The 13,203-nt window shown below is 32.8% G+C and overlaps 1 protein-coding gene across 1 annotated transcript; it reads left to right on the top strand.

Annotated features, from left to right (window-relative positions):
• Positions 1-5,494: 5,494 nt before the first annotated feature.
• LOC147943836 (receptor protein kinase TMK1) lies at positions 5,495-9,139 on the top strand. Its single transcript, XM_087450158.1, has 2 exons — positions 5,495-8,288; positions 8,392-9,139. The coding sequence occupies exons 1-2, from the start codon at positions 5,990-5,992 to the stop codon at positions 8,922-8,924; spliced, it is 2,832 nt and encodes a 943-aa protein (XP_087306284.1). The 5' UTR covers positions 5,495-5,989; the 3' UTR covers positions 8,925-9,139.
• The last annotated feature ends 4,064 nt before the right edge of the window (positions 9,140-13,203 follow it).

The raw sequence follows: 13,203 nt of genomic DNA on the forward strand, positions 1-13,203 counted from the left end.
AAATATTTAGAGATATCAATGATTATAGAATGAATATCTCTAGATAACAATAATCTAGAGATATTAATTATAAAATGAATTTGAAGATATATTAATTAATGGAAAATTCTTGGGTTCACCCCTAGGGTTGAACCTCTCTTATTCACCTCCTCTTATTAAGTAAACAAATTCTGTAGAATGTATATCAATCAATTTGTTTGACAAAAAAAAAAGAGTATCAGTCAATTTTAAAATTATTAATTTTAATATTATATTATAGTTTTTAATTATAACATCTAAATCTTAACTATTTTTTTATAAACTCAAACCAACATATAATTTTGTTCAATTTTGTAATTTAAACCCTAATTTTGTAATTTAAACCCTAAGCACTCTTTTATAAATCCAAACATAAATATAAACCCTATACCCTAACCACTCTTTTATAAACACAATTCGATACATAATTTTGTTTAATTGTAAAATCTAAACCCTAAATCTTAACCACTCTTTTATAAACCCAAACCGACATATAATTTTATTTAATTTTAAAATTTAAACCCTAAACACTAACCATTTTTTTATAAACCCAACCGACATAAAATTACGTTCAATTGTAAAATCTAAACTCTAACCACTCTTTTGTAAATCCAAACTGATATATAATTTCATTAATTATAAAATTTAAACCCTAACTATTCTTTTATAAACCCAAACCGATATATAATTTTTTAAATTATAAAATTTAAACCCTAGTCTTCATTTATAGACCCAAACCGACATAATTTTAATTTTTGATTGGTTGATTAAGAGGGGATGAATAAGAGGTGTTCACCCCTAGGGGTGAACCCAAGAATTTTCCTTAATTATAAGTCGTATATTGTATGTACTTGACACGTTCATTAAAGAACACAAATTGTTTTAAAAATAAGAAAAGTAGAATTAACACTACTTTTCCTAAGTTTTTATTTATTTGTATTTCTTTTAAAAATATATTTTGGAACTTCAGTTTTGATTACTATTTTTCATTTTGACTTCTTTAGAAGATTTTTCCTTCTAAGTTGGGACATTTGTTTGGTTTCTTTTCAAAACAAAAACTTGATTGAAGAAATTTTTATACTAATATATTAGGTAACAACCCGCATTATGTGCAAAATAAATCAGTAAAATTATTTTGAGTCAAATTATAATTATGGAACCAATATCTATTTCTGTCAAACATATATAATATGTAATTAAAGTAAATTTTTATTCAAATTTTCAATTATATGTTTCATCCATAAAATCTTTAAACGTGGAAAACATGGTAGAGAAAATATTGATAAAATGTTACTATTTATGGCAATATATCTTTTGTATGGTTTAAATATATAGGGATTGATTCTCCAACTTTTGTGGTTTGACTAATTGCCCATTTGGTTCAGTAAGAGAGTATGCTCTCTCTCATATTTATCCATGTTTAGCATCAGCATACCAAAATGTTATTCAGTCACATTTAAGATAGTATGCTATCTTTCCTAAGGTTTTGCAACCAACGTTTTAAAATAAACGTCAAAACCTGAGGCAAGGATTAATTAAACGTTAATCTTTGTGTTCCAGGTTCAAATCCTTCTTGGGATGTCGAGAGAGGCATTCGTCAGATTGAAATGGACTAGAGACTGGGTTTAATTAGATACTCAAGGAGATTATAGGCCAAAACATTTGGAGTTCCCACGAGGCCACGATGTAAATAAACATTATGTTGTTCCATAATACGTCAGTTACTAAACCGACACAATATTCCTAATCCATTTTCGAGAACGAAGTTGTATATATTTACTTCACGTTAATAAAAGAACACAAGTACACTAAAATAATTAGAAAATTCCACGAACATTTGCTATTAACAGATTAATTTTCTAATCAACGTGTAGATACAGATCCGATCCGAAATATTTTGCTACCTAAAGCAAATTAAAATTTTGAAGTCCATTTAGAAGCATAAATTTTTTAAAAATCACAAAAATTAGATATTTGACGAATTGAACCGTGTACAAAGTTTCAAAAGTTAACGACCACTAAAATGTTTATATATTCTTGATGTCTAAAGCATTGGCTTAGCTTTAACCCCAGCCCCGGAAATAGGCACATTCATTTCCAAACTTTGTGTTGACTACGTAAACTGAATGTTGAAGAAGTCTAACGTCAAATAAATAAAAATGTAAGTCACCTCGAATTTTAAAAAATTCATAGTTTTTACGAACTTGAGAAATTAATTTGTAAATTTGAAAATTGAGGAATAATTTTATGAAAAATTGTAAAATATAAGAAATTTAATAATCATTTAATATTTTTAGGAATGAAGAAAAATTGTTGGAGTTGTATCATGTTGGTGCAGAATTTAGCACCAACAATATACCTACCTAAACCAAAGGTAAACCGATCAATTCTAAAAGTCAACTAAACCGGAGGATATTCCTTTTAGGCTGGCTAATCAGACATGTAAGCGGAAACCCACCAAAGTTAGCCGACCGACCTTTGTGACCGCCTCCGAGTCCGACTTGATTATTAAAAGAGAAAATTACCTTATATTCAATCCGAGATTTAAAGAAAATAAGCTTATCTTGTAAAGGCACTCATAAATAGAGGGGTACCTTTTTCCTTGTAATTCATCTAGCAATTAATACAAAAAAGCCTTAGTTCTACATTGTTCTTGAGAGAAAACTTAACTTCTTCTCCGAGAGTTTTCAATTGTTCCAGCTTTTGATCCAGTTTTTTTAGAGAAATCTTAAGTGAATTTGTTTTCTACTTCGAACAAATTCATTGTGTGAATCCTAGATTCAACATATCCTTTCCCTGCAACAAGAAAGAAGAAAGCTTTATGAGAAGATGAAAATGAACTAAAGAGAAGAAGAAATGACGAAGAAAAGTTGTCATTTGTCAATTGTCGTAAAGGAGTCAAAGGCAAAAAGGGAAGCAAAATCAACCAAAGAACATGTTGGACTTTGTGGTTTTGCTATATGGGCCAGCAGATTTGTTAAGGCCCAAGTGAAGAGGTGTTTGTGTTATAATTCACCTAAGTTAAGTTATGTGTTGTTTAATGAAATAAGTCAATAACCTAAACTAGTTAAGCCCAAATTAGAGTCTAAATAAGTTATTAGAAGTGTAAGAGATCGAGTGCTCAAGCTTTTACTAAATTTAGACTACAATCTAGTAATGATTATGTCTAGGAAGAGTGGTTAATCTAGAGTCTCAAAGTGTGTGTAAGTGTATGTAGTAAGTACAAAAAAACTGCTACATAAAATGTAGACAATAATGTGTTCTCTATTTTCTCTTTCTAAACGTTTCTGTCTTTGTTTTGTAAAAACAAGAAACAAAACAAAGAATAAGACAAGAGAGATAGAGGGAGCTAGTAAAGTTCTCTTTGTGTTTCTGTTAAAACAGAGTTACAAGAGAGAATGAGGAGCTGACCTTAAACCGTATGAAGGTGTTAGATATGCGACAAAAATTAACAGAGGTCTAACATTTTATATTTATAATGTAATGTACTAAGTATCCATTCCGTTCAATGATGTTCATCAAGAATTCTTGTTAAGGCAGTTCATACCATCTATACATAGTGTTTTGATTTTTAAGATTTCAACTCTTCCATGTTTTAGTAGCAGCATATTGTTTCATGGATCTAAGTGGAAGAAACAAGTGTTGAATTTGCGACGAACAATTTGCTACAGAATGGTGTTTATCTCATTTTTCACTGTACACCGTTTGCGAAGAAACTTGTTAGAAAAAAATTCCATTGCATATATTCTTGTAATGATTTGAGACTTACATAATATTTCTAAATAGATTACATACACTATACACCATACACGTTATAATTTATAAACGCTTATAAACTCATCGCAATTTTCCTAATAAATTGTTGACTTTTATGTTTCATTGGTAACTGATGAGTGACTATTTTACTAGTACTAACAAATTAGGAATGATTGTCCAGAATTTTCGCTAAATTAGCGACAACATGGTTTCATCACAAAGATAACAAAATTTACGAGTCGTCACTGTGATTTGGCTATATGATTGCTATATTATCAATAGAAGTAGTTGGGCTTTGATTGCATACAATAATTTTATATAAATTTACCCAACAAGTAACAAATTTTTGTTTTCAAATAATGCAAAGTCTTGCACTTATCTGAAAAAGGTTGAATTCATTTAGTATTTTTGACAGGTCTCGCTCACTACCAATGTTCATCATCATTTCCTAATTTATGACAAACACAATTCTTATCCAACATAAAAAAACAAAATAGGCATTGCTCTCTTAAAAATAATGAGATTTCTATAGTTAGAACTTAGAAATTAGAACTTAGAACTTAGAACCTAGAAATAATATAGTTTTTCTTTTCTTTTCTTTTCTTGTAGATCTTTGCAGAGAAGCCATGTGCATGGGGAATCAGCTTCACCTGGTTTTTTTCTATACATATATAAAAAGTTTTTGCACCCATAGAAAGTCACAATAATACAATACTTGTAAATATAAAAGGATAAAGGACTTTTGAATTATCATGATTCATGAGACAGCAACGAAAGATACATGTAGCATTTTGCTAAAAACAGACACAACAATTTTATATAAAAAAATTTGCATCACATATATTCATATTATATTGTATATAATAATAGTTTCATTTTTTTTGTTTGTATATCTTTGTTGCCTCTCGTTAGTCGAGGCTTCTTTATGAATTTTTGTTTTAACACCTTATATGCTTTTTATAATATCTTTTGGCTACGTATTGTAATATTTTTTATGCTTTTTGTGTTATCTACGAATCATTTGCCAATCTTTTTCACAACTTTTGCACTCTTATGCCATTTGACAGCCTAGAACCCTCGATGTGTGATCTCTAAATTTTTGGTGAACTACCCGAATATAGAATTTTTAAAATATATAAATTTCACCTTCCCTCCTAGAATAATTGTTATGTTATCCTTTGAAGAATTAATGTGTACCTCACTTAAGTATTTGGAAACAAACTGTTCAGACTCTGTAATTCGTACAACGATTATACTTCTTTGGGTAAATGACTTCTTGATTAAAGTCCAACTTGAGGCTTGAAAGTTACTACTACAAGGTTCACTTTTAGGTTATACTATAAAATAACAAGAATAATACTACTAAACAACCATGGTTTTTTCTTTTTTGGTGACAAATCTGTGAATTAAATTTTTGCTAATACAGTGATTTATTTTTGTGCATAAAATTGTATAAATTTCGAATCTGAAATATTTAAAATGAGAGAATATGTACTATAGTATGGATTATGCGTTTTTTTTTGGTTTAACATATGTCATTATTTGATTCGATATACATATTATTTTTTTTAAAAATACGCTCGTTAAATATGCTACTTATTTTTCTTATTTTTTGATAACTAAAATATGCTATTTATTTACGAAAATGCTCCACCAAATCGTTTCCACAAATGATATTTCATCCTACATAAATGCTAGTACTTATTTATATAGCAAACTCACTCTTACAAGTTACAACAACAACTTGTTTTAAAACCACATACATATTTGACCAATATGTAAACAAAAAAAAAAAAAAGGCGAAATTGGGATATTTATTGCTTTTTTAGTTCACCATTTCGTTTGTGTGAAGCATTTGACAAAACACCCAACCCACACTAAAGTAGTCAATATATATATATTTTTTACGAATAAACGTTATCTTCATCATCCTATGATTAGTTTAATAAATTCAAAAACTCCTAAATAAAAGTAAGAAAAACAAAAAAAATTGATGTATCTAATCTGTTACCAAACTGTCATTGGCTTAGTGGGGCAGACATCCCATGTGCAGCCTCCTTGGCTTCTGCTTCATAGTTTTCAATCTTTCTTCTTCTTCCTTCCTTCTCTCTCAATGGCCCATCTTCCCATTTCCACTTCCATCAACTTCTAACCCTAAAGCTTCAACCTTTATCTCTCTCTGTTTCTTCTTCTTCCTCCTCTGTTTCTTCAAGCTATGAAGAAAAGACGAACCTTTCTTCTCTTTTCGATTTCATTTCTCCTTCTTCTTCTCAATTCATCCAAAGCTGACTCCGATGGAGACATCTCAGCGATGCTTTCACTCAAGAAGAGCTTAAACCCACCTGTTTCTCTCGGTTGGTCTGACCCTGACCCGTGTAAATGGACTCACATCGTTTGTACAGGTACAAAACGTGTGACCCGGATCCAAATCGGGCATTCGGGTCTTCAAGGTACACTCTCTCCTGATCTACGTAACTTATCTGAGCTCGAAAGGCTTGAGCTTCAATGGAACAACATCTCTGGCTCTGTTCCTTCTTTAAGTGGTTTAGCTTCTTTACAAGTCTTGATGCTTAGTAACAACAACTTCGAATCAATCCCTAGTGATGTCTTTCAAGGTTTAACTTCGTTACAGTCTGTAGAGATCGATAACAACCCTTTCAAGTCTTGGGAGATACCTGAGAGTTTGAGAAACGCCTCTGCTCTTCAGAATTTCTCGGCGAACTCGGCAAATGTCTCCGGTAAATTACCCGGTTTTCTCGGACCGGATGAGTTTCCCGGTTTGTCGATGTTGCATTTGGCTTTCAATAACTTGGAAGGTGAGTTGCCTTTGAGTTTAGCTGGCTCGCAGGTTCAGTCTTTGTGGCTTAATGGTCAGAAACTAACCGGTTCAGTTGATGTTCTTCAGAACATGACTGGTTTGAAAGAGGTTTGGCTTCATTCCAACGCGTTCTCGGGTCCTTTACCGGACTTTTCGGGTCTTAGAGAGCTTGAGAGCTTGAGTTTGAGGGATAACTCGTTCACTGGTCCAGTTCCTGAGTCTTTGTTAAGTCTTGAGTCACTTAAAGTTGTGAACTTGACTAATAACCATCTTCAAGGACCATTTCCTGAGTTTAAGAGCTCTGTTTCGGTTGATTTGGATAAAGGTTCCAATAGCTTTTGCTTGTCTAGTCCTGGTTTGTGTGATCCTAGAGTGAAGTCTTTGCTTTTGATAGCTAGTTCATTCCATTATCCGCTGAGGCTTGCTGAGAGTTGGAAAGGAAATGATCCTTGCACCAACTGGATTGGGATTGCTTGTAGCAATGGGAACATTACTGTCGTCAATCTTGAGAAAATGGGTCTGACGGGGACGATTTCTCCCGAGTTTGGAGCCATTAAATCGCTTCAAAGGATCGTTCTTGAAATCAATAACCTTACGGGTACGATTCCTCAAGAACTTGCAACGTTACCTAACCTCAAAACACTCGATGTCTCGACTAACCAGCTTTTTGGGAAGGTCCCTGGTTTCAGAAGCAATGTGGTTGTGAATACTAATGGTAATCCTGACATTGGAAAGGCAAAAAGCTCTTTGCCGTCTCCTAGTTCTTCTTCGCCTTCAGGTGGTTCTGGTTCAGTAATTGATGGTGATAAAGACAGGAGAGGAATGAAGTCTTCGACGTTTATAGGAATCATTGTTGGTTCAGTTCTTGGAGGTTTGTTATCGATCGTCTTGATCGGTTTATTAGTTTTCTGCTGGTACAAGAAGAGGCAAAAGCGTAACACAAGAGGTGAGAGCTCAAATGCAGTAGTGGTGCATCCGCGACATTCAGGTTCTGACAACGAGAGTGTGAAAATCACAGTTGCGGGTTCAAGTGTAAGCGTTGGCGGCATAAGTGATACCTACACGCTTCCTGGTACGAGTGAGGTAGGAGATAATATCCAAATGGTGGAAGCAGGAAACATGCTGATCTCAATACAAGTGCTTCGTTCTGTGACTAACAACTTCAGTGAAGATAACATTCTTGGATCAGGAGGTTTCGGGGTTGTGTATAAAGGCGAATTGCACGATGGAACAAAGATAGCAGTTAAGAGAATGGAGAATGGAGTGATTGCTGGTAAAGGTTTTGCAGAATTCAAATCAGAGATTGCGGTTTTAACAAAAGTGAGGCATCGTCATTTGGTTACGCTTCTCGGTTATTGTTTGGATGGGAACGAGAAGCTTCTTGTGTATGAGTATATGCCGCAAGGGACATTGAGTAGGCATTTGTTTGAGTGGTCAGAGGAAGGGCTTAATCCTCTGTTGTGGAAACAGAGATTGACTTTAGCCTTGGATGTTGCAAGAGGTGTGGAGTATCTCCATGGATTAGCTCACCAAAGCTTCATTCACAGGGATCTTAAGCCTTCAAACATTCTTCTAGGTGATGATATGAGGGCGAAAGTTGCAGACTTTGGACTCGTTCGTCTCGCCCCAGAAGGGAAAGGATCGATTGAAACCAGAATTGCTGGAACGTTTGGTTACTTGGCACCTGAATATGCAGGTTAGCTGGTTTACAGATTGTTTCTTATGATGATATATAGGTTACTTCATTATGTATAAGAATGATTGTTTCTTGATGATGATTGTGATCTTGTTTGTTGCAGTAACGGGACGTGTGACCACGAAGGTAGATGTGTACAGCTTCGGGGTAATTCTAATGGAACTCATAACAGGTAGAAAGTCTCTAGACGAATCGCAACCAGAAGAGAGCATTCACTTGGTGTCCTGGTTCAAACGGATGTACATCAACAAAGAATCATCATTCAAGAAAGCGATTGACCCAACAATAGACCTTGACGAAGAAACCCTAGCTAGCGTTCACACTGTTGCTGAACTAGCAGGCCATTGCTGCGCCCGTGAGCCTTACCAGAGACCAGACATGGGACACGCAGTCAATATTCTGTCTTCACTAGTCGAGCTATGGAAACCCTCAGATCAGAATCCAGAAGACATATACGGTATCGATCTCGACATGTCTTTGCCTCAGGCACTTAAGAAATGGCAAGCTTATGAAGGAAGAAGCGATCTCGAATCTTCGACTTCATCGCTTTTACCTAGCTTGGACAACACGCAGATGAGTATTCCCACTAGACCTTACGGATTCGCAGAGTCGTTCACTTCAGTAGATGGACGATGAATGAGAGATTTCCTCCAACCCAATATTTGTTTTTTTTCTTCTGTATATTTGTGTTTCCTCCTCTCACAATTCTTTCATGTTTCTTGTTATGCAAGCAACATTTAGGGCTTAATTTGAGTTTCTTAATATTATTTGTTGTTGGTGTTTTTGTTTTCTTGATTTAGAAAAGGTGACGTGTGTACTTTTAAAGTCTTAATTATTAAGTTTGAGGAAAATGGTAATGACAGTAAGGTAGAGAGGTTGGCATTGGATCCATCTTCACATGGCTGTCTCTTTTGTTTGGATCTTCATTTTTTTAGTATCTCTATAAATTGACGTCTACTTGATCTTAACCAAAAATGTTTTTGGTGAATTTAGTTTTTTTTTTACATACACTTAAATTTCAGTAAACAATATTTTTCAACAGCTTAAATCAGTATATGTTGACACAAATTCAACACTTTTTCCATTCATATCATATATGTAGAGTGTTGATCCAGATTGCCGTTCGGTTTTTTTGATTCTTCGGATTTTTGGTTTATGAACATTGTAATAGTATACCAAATAATATAATCAAATTTTAACTAATTAAATATGTCTATAGTTTATAAATAAATATAGGTTTCAGATTCTATCAAATATTCAAATATTCAAATATTCAAATATTCAAACATTCAAACGTTTCATCTGGTTTTAAGATGAAATATAATATGGTTGAAAAATGAGAAAAAGACAAAAATGTGTTTGGTTAAATAAAAATCTGTAAGACAAAGGTTTGGTAAACAGTTCAACCACATCGAACAAATAAACAAAGTTTTGGTCAGGACTACAATAATTGTAATCATATTTTAAGGATTACATTTTTGTTTTGTTAGCAATTACTGATTATAGAACAACAGAGCTGGGGATCTAACATAATCATGTATATATCGTTACTCTTATCATCAAATAAAGGTTGTACATAATTACAATTGAATACAGCACATAGAACAGAGAGATAGTGATATTTTTTCCCCACGTTTGTACTTTTGTGTCTCATAAGCAGAGCCGGCGCTAGGAATACTAAGGCTACAGGCAGTAACATTTTAAAAGGCTGGTTAGTTAAGAAGAAAAAACAAAACTTAATGACAATTGCAACATGTAGGAATCGAACACTGCATCTATTAGTGACTCTTAGGCACTTTAACCACTGGGCTACTAAGATACTTTGACATTTTTACAGCCGGTTATTTATTTAATATCTTTAAGGTCGCAAGTATGTGCTTGCCTTGCTTGGCCTCATGGCCGGCACTGCTCATAAGCAAAAGAAAAACACATAACATATATTTTTCTCTATACAATTAAATTAAGATTTTGAGCAAACTTATATATTAAGCTCTGAAAATTGGAAAAGACTAAGATTTTTATTTCTTTCCTTTTTCATATAACGCGTTTAGTACTATGACCCAAAAGATAATAAAAAGATGGATATTATGTTCACACTTTACAGTACTACTAAACAGAACATTTAGAAGTGTTAATCACAAGTACTGTATGTTACAAGAAAGTACAATTCTTTTAACTAAACAAACAAACATTTATGTTCACTTTGCAATTAAATTTTAATTTTTTAATAAACATAAAAGAAATCTTAGGAGCTAATATTTTTTCAGGTACATGCAGTAATTAATCTTGAAAAAGTAAATTTTCCAACATTAGAATACGAATATATGATTGAATTAGATGATTTTAAAACTTAGACATCCGATCAGATTGATTTCTTCTACTTTTTCCATCATAGATTTTTTTTGTATTGTAAATTTTATTTATATAAAATTGTGCGAACACTTGTTCTTTTTTCAACTGTTATTTTTTTTCTTTCTCTTTTTTCGAGCTGTTGAGTGTTGACCATTCACTTCGTAGTGGGTGATTTTTAGTTACGTGAATCTTGCAAATAGCCTCAATTATGGGTTAAGATTAGACCACAAGACAAGAGACTCCAAAAGAGAAGACTCGAGAACGTAAAGAATTGAAAACACTAAAAGACTACAAAATTGAAGCCCAACTCACCTAGTAATTAAGCCCACTCCTCACAAAGTCACAGTCAAAACGTGATCTCTCACTAATATTGAAGAAGAACAATGAAATGAACATAGCTACATCTCAAATCCTTTTGAATAACAAATATGGCTATCTAGCCTTCTGCTGAAGGACAACAAGCTCTTGCTTAGGAGACATCATAGAACGTTGTAAAACAAATAATATGAAACTCTCTTGAACCTTATTTTTACTTGTTTTTTTTTTTCTGAAAGCATGAATCAATATTGTGTCACACTCCAACATTTCCTTGCAAGTCAAACGCTCATCGGTTATTTCAATAAGCAGAGAAAAACGCTTCTAAAACAATTTCCATATGAAATATAGAAACTCTCTCATTGACTAATTTCCTTAGAAATTAAAAAGATAGACATTCAAATCCTTAAATTGAGTTTACACAACCATAAATGTAAGAAATTTCAAATACAAAAATAGTAAAGGACTCAATTTATGATTTGAACAAACAATTAAAGATCCCTTAACAAAAAAAAAAATTGTTTGAACAAATAATATCTAGTATCAATAAAACAAAGACTTAAAAAAGAATTGTCTTTATTTCGCATCTAATAACAAAGTTTGACGAGGAACTTATTTTTGCTCCAAACCCAAGTTATCCATCAGGTAAAAAAATCTCTTTTTTTTCCTTACTAAAACTGTAAAATATTTCATTAAAAATAAAAATTTTAGGTTGATAATCGAAAGATTTTGGTATTATGTCGTCTCGTAAGAAAATTTCATATCGCTAGCCAGTAGCCACCAAGCACAATCAAAATGAAAATATTTAATTACACACTGATGTAAGTAACTGTTAAATATGAAACATTTTGGCTGTTTGGGTTATATGGTTTGGTTGAGATGATTTTGGTCGTTGTGGTCGAACACATAGTTTAGCTGGAAAGTACAAGATCGGGTTTATGAGTTGGAGATAGGTGTTGCCGTGTTCCTTACTATTATTATATTTCTCTTTTTTAAAAAGAAGATTATATGTAGTGGGAAGGATATGGACAGACTGATATAATCTCAAGCTATAGAGAGAATAATCAAAAACAGGTAAGAACGTAAACGTAATGAACAAATGCGCATGGTAGTATTTTCATGCACCGACTCTTGACCACTGACTTGGTCAATCTCTAGACCTAGCCGATTTCACATTATTTCTTCATTTTTTAAATATTATAAGACTTGAGGACAGAAAATATTCTATTCTAATTCATCCAAAAATAAATACTCTATTATACAGATTCTCGCAAATCACATCTCTATAAAAAAACCAAATATGTTACTCTCAAATAGGCTTTGGGCATATGAATAATATGTTCGAGCTCGGATATTATCCGACTGATGTGGATAAACAGATTTAAGAAAATAGAATCTATTGAATAATTTTAAACTTTTAGTTCAGGTTGAGATTCTCAACTTGTTAAAAAAAATATATTAAACTTACAAAATCGAATTTAACTTGCAAAAAAAGTTCTATGTATATATCAAACTTATTGGTAAAAATCCGCAATGTTTTTTAATATATTATTTAAATTAGAATTTTAAAATTTTGAAAATTGTCACTAAAAATTATATTATGGGTTAAGTTAGATTTTGTAGGATTAATTTGCATTTTTATAAATTAAAAATAAATTAGAAAACTATATTTAAAAGTTTTTATTTGTTTTTAAGCAAATTTAGTGTCAAATTGATGGATCCTGGAAAGGATCCGAACCCAGTTCAGGTTTGGGGTGGTGGTGTGATAATGGGGATGGCAAGACCTTGTTATTGGGTGCTTGCTGTCTGCGGCAAAGTCCTTCCCTGCTTCATGCAGAGTGTGAGGCTCTGCTTTGGGCCATGGAGTGTCTCCTAGCAAACAGAGTGACTTGTTCGCAACGGACTATGCAGAATTAGTGGCGATGATACAAGTCCCTGAAGATTGGCCTGTCTTCTCAAATTTTTTAGACAATTTCTACATTTTAATAACGGTCTTCCCACTATTTTTTTTGTTGAAGATTTTTCGCTCCTCAAATTTGAAGGCGGGTTATCTTGCACGGTCATCTAGCTCTCTTGTTTTAGTATCTTCTTTTGTAAACACTTTTTTACCGGTTTGGGCTACCAACCATGAAATTTTTTTCTAGTTAATATTTGGTAAAAAAGAAAAAAAGAAAAAAAACCCAACCTAAGAACCTAAGAATAGGTTTAAGCAATTTTTTTCTTCATATTTCCTACATTAGTTGTCGCT

This window comes from Camelina sativa, chromosome 5, assembly GCF_030686135.1.
Source record: "Camelina sativa cultivar CO46 ecotype springtype chromosome 5, ASM3068613v1".
In the NCBI taxonomy this organism is placed as follows: domain Eukaryota; kingdom Viridiplantae; phylum Streptophyta; class Magnoliopsida; order Brassicales; family Brassicaceae; genus Camelina; species Camelina sativa.

What these genes read in the sequence shown, in the direction of transcription:
- LOC147943836 (XM_087450158.1), top strand. Translation starts at nt 5,990, where the DNA reads ATGAAGAAAAGACGAACCTTTCTTCTCTTTTCGATTTCATTTCTCCTT. An exon ending in CTTGGCACCTGAATATGCAG is followed by an intron (nt 8,289 to 8,391) that starts GTTAGCTGGTTT and finishes TGTTTGTTGCAG; the next exon opens with TAACGGGACGTGTGACCACG.